At 42.4% G+C, this 9,844-nt stretch overlaps 1 protein-coding gene across 6 annotated transcripts in view; it reads right to left on the bottom strand.

The window, feature by feature from the left end:
- Window positions 1–2,506: 2,506 nt before the first annotated feature.
- AMPD2 (adenosine monophosphate deaminase 2) overlaps window positions 2,507–9,844 on the bottom strand; it is a 115,251-nt gene continuing 107,913 nt past the window's right edge. For all 6 annotated transcript variants that reach the window (XM_072137387.1, XM_072137386.1, XM_072137389.1 and 3 more), the window contains exons 16-18: window positions 8,453–8,626; window positions 8,241–8,351; window positions 2,507–7,100 (exon numbers count right to left, since the gene is read on the bottom strand). In XM_072137387.1, coding sequence (XP_071993488.1) covers window positions 6,843–7,100; window positions 8,241–8,351; window positions 8,453–8,626 — 543 coding nt within the window. In that variant the 3' untranslated portion in view covers window positions 2,507–6,842. The remainder of the gene's footprint in view (window positions 7,101–8,240; window positions 8,352–8,452; window positions 8,627–9,844) is intronic.

Here is a 9,844-nt window from a genome sequence, read left to right as displayed (position 1 = left end):
TGCCAAGTGAGCAGTCTCCTGGTGTACCAGATGGCGTCTTTATAGCAATTTATAAGGAGCCAGGCGTCTTGGATGTCCTCTATGGCATGGGTGCACCTGGGGTAGTAGGGAGTGTTGCTCAGTCCTCGGGCATAGATGAAGGCCCGCAGGAGCAGCCCCCCTTGAATGGCCACCAACGATATGTCCTTGTGCCTGTTGAGCAGTCTGCCCCAAGACTTGTTGGTCTAAACAGTTCTGGCCGTGTCCTGGGACAAATTCCAACAAGTCTTACCGGTATTGTGATTGAACGGGAGGAAAAAAAAACTACTAAGATGGCTGAACTCGGATGTTTGGTACTACAAGTACGGAGGCCTGTGTAAACCAAAAAGCAACGGGGAACTACCAAAATGGCTCTAGTGAGCCGGGAATACTACAACTGTGGTGGCTCAAGAGAGTCAAGAAGAGATTATCTGTCGGGTCTGTTATAGCACCTCCGAGAGGTATGTGGCATCGATTGATTTACATATTTTAGAAAGAAATACTAAGCGAGGTTATAGGGAAGTTATTGGATGGGATAAATGTACTGGTGGTTGGAGTGCATAAGTTTTTTTACATTGCAGGACATTGTATCTTGGAACGGGTCTGTCAATCGGAGGCATATAGTAGTGTGATGTCATGGTGAGCGGCGAAGTGTTATGTTGTAATTTGCGGCTGGTCTGTTTGGCATAGGTATATTAAATTAGGCACTCTACAGCAATGCAGATGCATAGGCTGACACTTTGCCTTTAAGATGACGTCACAGACGCCATCTTAAAGGCACTGCCTTCAGGCTTCTCTGAGGTCCCGATCGGACCCCAGAGGTGTCATAGCAGTGATAGTCCCCCCCGAAAACGGCGCGGGGAAGGGGGGCGATCGTGGGATAAAGACCTCCGGAAGGCATGTTAAATCCCGCGGTCGCGTTGACCGCGGCATTTAACGGGTTAAACGCCCACAATCGGAGCCCACTCCGACCGCGGGTGCTAGCCGGGGATGTCAGCGGTAGATTACCGTTGAAATCCCGCGGCTAACGATGCCGGTTCGGCTGCTGTGCACCGCTGAACGGGCATCGTCTCTGCGCAGTAGCTGTACTGCGCTGAGCGCTATTCGCGCAGAGCGCTAAGGCGTTAAGTCCCCAACCAATCTGCAGAGACCTCTGAGTATATAGGGCACCTTCCTACAGGAATTTGAAATAAGGTTTCTCCTGCGAAGGTGTTTGAACCCATGCCTGATTCTTTGTCTTTTGGTCTATACCTGCACATAATATATGCTCCTGTTTGTTGTGCTAGATATAACAACAATCCTGGAGAAGGACCGGACACAATGCAGTCACTAGATTCAGTTGTCAGGGCAGAGGCAGCCAGGAGCCAAGGGATTAAATGGGTTGGCAAATCTTTTAGATAAATTTCCCATGTGCATTTACTGCCTTAATAATAATTCCTGAATGTTCATTCCTGCCCCTTACTTCAGTGCTACCTGCAAACTCTCCGTCGATCTTTTTTTTTTTACTGTGAAAAAAAAAGAGTAAGGAATAGGAGGGGCCTGCAGCAGGAGAGTAATGGCTCATCCAGCTCTCCCCCCTCCGTGTCTGTATGTGACAGAGAGAGAGAAAGAGACTCCGTGGGTGAGGCCCTTAGGACGAACTGAAGGAGTCAGAAACATGATGTTCTGTACATATGCAGAGGGCAGCATGGTGAGAACTGAGAAAGGCTGAAGCAATCAAAGTAGGCAAAGACACAGGTACATGCAAAGACATGTTTAATGGAAAAGATTTATTATAAAGTGGCCAGACAGAGTCTATGTTGGTTCGACCGCACCTCTATCCCAGTGGTAGCAGGGGGCAACAGTAGTAATGCGGAAATGAGCAGATGGTAGAATTCCCCGGGGCTTCCTCCCAATGTTGTCCCTGGCGTCCACCACATGCTGCTGGGTAAATTTGAAATGGCCCATATATAAACTTCAGAATGCTGACAAAGGCATTTTCATAATCAGCTCACTAGGTCAGCGACTTAGATGGCCCTGGGCACCCACTTATAACACTCTAATGGGGATCCTCCATTGGGCCAGGTATAGGACATCCCCGCATCTCCTGTTGCAGAGATGAATGAAAGCCAAATTAGGAGGATTTCCTACAAGTACTCAGACCTACCCGCAACAGTAAGTTTAGTTTTGTCTGATTCCAGGGTTATAAGCTTCTAGATTTACAGGGTGGCATTCCTATACCCTTTGGCCGGCCTCATCGATTAAGTATTTGTGATGATAATTCATAACAAAATTATTATTTAGTGACAGTTTCATGTTAATAGTACATGAAACTGTCACTAAACAATAATTTTGTTATGAATTATCGTAACTATTCTACTCATACCCTTAATCTGCTATAAAACACATGTGGCTATCAGGGTTGCATCTTTTTGCTAGGTCTCATAAAGCAAACAATACAATTACGGTTCTGTATATGGATGGTAAAGGAAGACACCTAATCCATCTATTGATTGAAATATTTATTTCATGCATATTCCATCATTTACCTAATGCTAATTATTATTAGCATAGAAGTTTCATAAGTTTTCATAGAAGATAAAAGGCAAATATTAGCTCCTGGGCATGCAGGATGAACAGTAACATAACACAGTGACAAAACCACAAATGCAATACATAGATTTTATAATTTTTTTTCTCTAATCATACGCATCAAATAAAGTTTTGATATTGGTCCCATAAGTTAGGATATCGTAAAATACAGAAACCTCTCATTATTGGAGCGGATATGTTGGAAGGCTAGACTAGCTTGATACTAGATACAATTGCTGGTGTATTTTTCTTGGTTAATGAAATAAAAGCTACGAGGTGACACCTGAAAGGTTGTTTTCACACATAAGGGCACATTTACTAAGGACTTTATGCCAGTTTTCTGTCAGATTTTGCACTTTCTTTGTAGGGCAAACTGCTTGCGCAGGTATTTAAAAAGTGTCTGCACCAGAAATGTGTTGCACATGACCGTTTTGCGTCTCAGCTGCACTAGGCTTCAGGCAACACAAATTAGGGGGGTTACGGTGCTCAGTCCGACCATGCGCCAGATTTAACATGCAAGAGCGACAGAAGTGTGTTGCACGCCCCCATGTTAAAGATAGACCAGAAAAAAGTGGTGCACTCTGTCGGGCCAGTTCATGAAGAACCGGTGCCAGAAATCCTGAATCTGGCGCAAACTGGATTATATACAAGCAAGCCACACTTTGTGCTGTTTGAACCATTCTTAGTAAATCTGCCACATTATGCTCCATTTTTAAATTGGCAAAGAGAAACCCAGATGTGTTTATTCCTAAAAGTTTGCGTTCGGAACTAGTGACGCATATTTTTCTGGTTGATTAGACAAACCATGTGTTGCTGGTTCCAAAACATCATTTAAATGTGAACACGGCAAAAAAGACTAACATAAGACGCAAGTCTAGTCTATTTCTTCACAATAATTTCCATAGTAATATACTCTGCATTTTAAAAGTCTTTAGATCCTTTTACTTTTGCCTTGTGCTAAAATCAAAAGTCCCCCACAAATCTGCACTCAATATCCCATAGTGAGAATGTGAAACCTGCATGTGTCATCCCTACAGAAAAGCAAGGTGGTGACCACATCATGCCATGGCAGCAAGACTGATTACAGATGAAGGAAAGCTGAATGGAACATACAGACATATACACTCACCGGCCACTTTATTAGGTACACCTGTCCAACTGCTCTTTAACACTTAATTTCTAATCAGCCAATCACATGGCGGCAACTCAGTGCATTTAGGCATGTAGACATGGTCAAGACAATCTCCTGCAGTTCAAACCGAGCATCAGTATGGGGAAGAAAGGTGATTTGAGTGCCTTTGAACGTGGCATGGTTGTTGGTGCCAGAAGGGCTGGTCTGAGTATTTCAGAAACTGCTGATCTACTGGGATTTTCACGCACAACCATCTCTAGGGTTTACAGAGAATGGTCCGAAAAAGAAAAAACATCCAGTGAGCGGCAGTTCTGTGGGCGGAAATACCTTGTTGATGCCAGAGGTCAGAGGAGAATGGGCAGACTGGTTCGAGCTGATAGAAAGGCAACAGTGACTCAAATCGCCACCCGTTACAACCAAGGTAGGCAGAAGAGCATCTCTGAACGCACAGTACGTCGAACTTTGAGGCAGATGGGCTACAGCAGCAGAAGACCACACCGGGTGCCAATCCTTTCAGCTAAGAACAGGAAACTGAGGCTACAATTTGCACAAGCTCATCGAAATTGGACAGTAGAAGATTGGAAAAACATTGCCTGCTGATGAGTCTCGATTTCTGCTGCAACATTCGGATGGTAGGGTCAGAATTTGGCGTCAACAACATGAAAGCATGGATCCATCCTGCCTTGTATCAACGGTTCAGGCTGGTGGTGTCATGGTGTGGGGAATATTTTCTTGGCACTCTTTGGGCCCCTTGGTACCAATTGAGGATCGTTGCAACGCCACAGCCTACCTGAGTATTGTTGCTGACCATGTCCATCCCTTTATGACCACAATGTACCCAACATCTGATGGCTACTTTCAGGAGGATAATGCGCCATGTCATAAAGCTGGAATCATCTCAGACTGGTTTCTTGAACATGACAATGAGTTCACTGTACTCAAATGGCCTCCACAGTCACCAGATCTCAATCCAATAGAGCATCTTTGGGATGTGGTGGAACGGGAGATTCGCATCATGGATGTGCAGCCGACAAATCTGCGGCAACTGTGTGATGCCATCATGTCAATATGGAACAAAATCTATGAGGAATGCTTCCAGCACCTTGTTGAATCTATGCCACGAAGAATTCAGGCAGTTCTGAAGGCAAAAGGGGGTCCAACCCGTTACTAGCATGGTGTACCTAATAAAGTGGCCGGTGAGTGTACATAAAGGAAACCTAGCATCAGAAAATCTACCTATTAAGATAGATCTGATGGTAGGTTCCCACTGACCTTCTTAACCCTAATCTAACTTTAGCTAATCCTTGAATAGTCTCTAGTTAGTTTATCTAACTAATATGGTAATTTAAGGCAGGGGCTACTGAGGCGTGGAGTAGCCTTTCCGGCAGAGCGACCAAAGGCTACACAATGTCTCAGTAGTCTCTGCTGTCCTGCTTCTGCATTCTCAGCTCCTTCAGGCGACACTATGCGCAAACTCATATCTATACAGAGCGCACATGTATAGTCGCACCCAGTTGGCTCAGGAGTCAGAACTACTGCGCTTGCGCTCTGCATAGATCTGAGTCTATGCAGAGCGCACACGCACAGTGGAGGGGAGAACGTGGAAGCAGGACATGAACACGATGGGGACGAGAAGGTAGGCAGGAACAACAGGGGCTACTTGGGTGTAGAGTAGAAAAGCCTTTGCTCCTGCTGCCCCAAATGAATACTCCACACCCCAGTAGCCTCTGCCAGAAATTAGCCTATTAGTTAGATAAACTGTAGTTTATTGTGGAAATTATTCTAGGATTTTCTAAGCCAGTGGGAACCTACCAACTGAACTACCTTGATAGGTAGATTTCTGATGGTAGATTTCTTATAATGTATACCTGATCCGCAGTGCTCTGCACAACAATAACCCTTATTACACAGTCAAGCCAATATAGGCGTGGCTTGAGGGCAATTCTGTCCTTGGGTGGCACAGCCAGAGCCCTGACTTGACAAAAATCTCTGCAAAGACCTGAAAATGATAGTCCACATACAACTTGATTGACCTTGAAAGGATATGCAGAGTAGGATGGCAGAATATTTCCAAATCCAGCTGTGAAAATGTATAAGGGTAATACCCAAGAAGATGGAAGGCTGTTAACTTCGCTTTAAATAAGCACCAAGGGTCTGAACACCCTTGGCAATATTTATATTTTTACTTAAACAAAAATTTTAAAAGACTTTTATCATTCTGCTTTATCTTAGTCATTATGTGATATTGAGCACAGAAAAATAGGGGTAAACTTGAATGAATGTCAGAATGCAACATAACAAAATGTGATGTAGGGTCTGTAGGCTTTGAATGCAGTGTATGATTTTATTCCCTATCCAGTTTCACTGGTTCAGTAGTAAGTACACAAAACACAATAAAAGAATCAAAACTGTGATAAATTCTAGAACAAAGAACCTCTTAATGCCTGCCAGCATACACACATTCTCTTACTTCATTATCATTACATCTTCCAGCACTCTCATCTGTAAGAAAAATATACCTTTAGTATAAAGTGCTCATACTGCCTTTGAAAATTGTGTACACACGGTATATAAAATGTTTATGGCAATTTATTGTGACCAAGTAGTATATATAAGGCATGCCTTCTTCTTCACAGCTTTTGTATATGACATCTTGCCTTACATCTACACTTCACCTCTTGCACCTCATGTACATATTTATTGTACGTCCTCTCACTATTGTGATATTCAGTGTTCTGCCTTAGATTCAGGAGTCATTTGATCTTTCACATTTACTGCACAATCTCATGTCTCATGGTGACAGCTTTGGTCACAGCATGAAATGTAACTTGTGTTTTCTATTCCAACAAACTTCTTGACTTAATGTATGTTTCTATCTAGAAAGAGCCACGTATATCTTATTGGTAATGTTTAAGTCTTCTTTCCCTGTTGAAGTTCGCTTAACCAAATAGTGTGCATTTTAGAGACATTACCAGTCATGCTTTGCTTTCCATGCTGCAGCTTTTTTTCCACATTCTTCAAGTGTGAACCCAAACTTAAAAGTTATTTCTTGTTCTTTCTTACAGTGAACCCCATGCTGTCATCTACATGTCTAATCCCCCCTCCCATCACCTAGATCTTACTAGGGTTTCTTTCTCTCATCTTCCATACTCCCCGTGTCTGTTCGTTTGGAATTCCCATCCAGTCCTCCCATACACAGCATTTCCTCAGGAATAGTTTCCAGCTCATCACACTGCAGAGCCTGAGTGATTAGCATCAGCTCCTCGCAGAGTGTCTCATAGCGATACCCGACCCTTATATCAGGCACATTAGTTCTGCGAATATCATTTCCCTCTGGACCTTCTCGCAGATAATTAGGCCCCAGCCAATAACTTTTCACCTGTAGTAATATAAAAAGAAAAAATGTCATAGCTTTATAAGCAAGACAGTAACAACTATCGCCTGATAAGTATTAAGTAAATACAGAAAGTTCTTAATAAAACTATAGCCAACATTAGTCACCAATATCCAAGGACCAAGGACATTCAAGTGTTATGTAGCATCCCTGTAACCATACCATTGTGTGTTCAGTAAGCGTAAGTACAGTTGGTACACTAGTTAGTTTGCTATGTGAGATCTCTACATTAATCTGCGCTGAGCAGGCTTCTGATTAGATATTGCAACAGAGAAGACTCGCCCAGTGCCCCAAGGCCAGTTAAAACTCATTTTCACAATCTTTCTGCTACTAACACGCACAAAGTTATGATTACACAGTATGATTCATTAAATTGGCTGTTGAAATGGAGATTTAATGTGAATGTTATATTTCAAGTTAGGAAAGAGTGGCTATTAATCCATTTGGATCAAGAGTGTACAGATACAGGCGGTCCCCTACTTAAGGACACCCGACTTACAGACAACCCATAGTTACAGACGGACCCCTCTGCCCACTGTGACCTCTGGTGAAGCTCTCTGGATGCTTTAAAATAGTCCCAGATTGCAATAATCAGCTTAAAATTGTCTGCAATGAAGCTTTATTGATAATTCTTGGTCCTATTACAGCAAAAAAATTTGAAACTCCAATTGTCACTGGGGCAAAAAAAAAAAAATTGTCGGGAACTACAATGATAAAATATACAGTTTCGACTTACATACAAATTCAACTTAAGAACAAACCTACAGTCCCTATCTTGTATGTAACCCGGGGACTGCCTGTATAGGCATGACCAGTACTACATAATGGCTTTTCTTTATCTCCTATGTAAACAGATTCTTAATCTACCATATATTATCTATAGAGATCACAACCATGTATTAAATGAGGATTTTAATGTGCATTTAGCCATGGATATCATCTAACACATTAGTTGTGGTAAAACATTCTATAATTCTATTCTGTATAATTAAAGCTGTAATATTATATACGTATATATCATAATAGAAAAGTACTGCAATTCTCTAAGAGTCTTAGCTAAAATGCCATTAAATGGCCTGTAGTATTGCATGTTGTAATGATATTGCAGATGTAAGGTTTTGTTACCTTGTGAGGAAAGCCACTCATCAAAACACTGTTTCTGGCAAGTTCACACATATCACATGAGCTAAGTTTCCACACTTGAGTAGCAATGCTGTATTCTTCCATTAGAGGCTCCTGAAAAAAGACTGTGTGTAAGATAGTATTCACCGTACAAAATAAAGTGACCCCATCATAGAAGCCAAATCATTTTGTTACAAATCTTATCTTCTAGATACCTTGGTGAAATGAAACTGTAGAGGGTCATCTGTGGACAGTGATACCATGAGGCCACGTGACAGAAAATCAGGGAGTGGATTCCGGTGATAGCTCAAAAAAAGGCTGTTATTACTCAGGGGAGACATGGCAATGCCAATCTGTGCAAGATAGTACAGATACTGCAACACAGGGGCCTACACAAAGAAAAGGACAAACAATAATGAAGACAAGACAATAAATATTAGTGTTTAGCCTTTAGTTTGTAACACTCATAACAAACCTAAAATATATAACTCATAGTCTTACAGCCCCTGTTTCCTGTGCATAAGTAGCCAGTTGAGACTATTATAGTAATAGGAATGACCTTGGCCAACCCCCCTCCCAAAGAGCAGGCTGGGGTTGATGCCGGCCCCAAACTTCCCTGCTGATATTGGGGTTGCCGCTGGCTTCAGAACTCCCTGGCGAGGGCCTCAGAACCGCCTGGCAAGACTGGGGCTGGTGCTGGCCCCCAGACCTCCCTGGGGCTTTTTTAATTCATTTTTTTGTTTATTTTTTAATTACATTTTTTATACAGGGACAAACACAGGGCTTTTCTTTTATATAGATCACAGATGACAGTGGTCTAATGGTAACAGCCTGTTGGATCACTTATCAGTGATCTATATACAGAAACATGCAGAGAGGATGCACATAGATTCTCCCTGCAGCTTCTCACTGTATACAGGGGACTAACTTGATCCTTCTGATGGCAGTGTGCGCACGAGTGCACACAGCCATTGGACGGGACAGAGCTACTCACTGCTCCAGCCCATGGCCGATGTAAAACGTCATGTGACCTGAGCTCTGGTCACATGACCTTCAGAGCTGCAAGCTGGCCTGGCGGGGTGGCACTGCTTTCCTGGTGACAGCGTACGGCTGCTATCAGGTTTGCAGTAAGCGCCCGCACCAGTCATGCCACCAGCTAGTGCCTAAACAAGAAGTAATAGCAATAACCTGGACTGACCACTACATAGAGAATTTGTTTCCGGTTTCATTTTCAGCTGCTCTCAATAATGAGTGTTGAATCTCTGCCAATCTGATATTGACATCTGTTAACCTCTACCGAATATAGATATTTTTTTTTCATTTGAAAAAGGGTTTTATTATTTTTTGTAATTACACTTTCTGGATTTCAAGGAGTAGATACCATACATATTCTTTGTTTTATGTATACTTTTGATTAGGAAACAAATGCCCTAAAAGCTGAAGTGTTCCTACTGTCAAATATGATAAAAATGTCTCTTCCACTTGAACTGAACCTTACTTCACTGATAAATCCTGTAGTGAATAAAATGGATTCTATAAATATAGATAGCAGCTGATGATTGGCTCAAACAGCATTATTTATTCTGATACCTTATAAAGAAGGGCTG

The sequence above is a fragment of the Engystomops pustulosus genome, chromosome 2, assembly GCF_040894005.1.
Source record: "Engystomops pustulosus chromosome 2, aEngPut4.maternal, whole genome shotgun sequence".
In the NCBI taxonomy this organism is placed as follows: Eukaryota; Metazoa; Chordata; class Amphibia; order Anura; family Leptodactylidae; genus Engystomops; species Engystomops pustulosus.
Note: the sequence above shows the minus strand (reverse complement) of the source record. Positions and strands in the feature narration are given on the sequence as shown.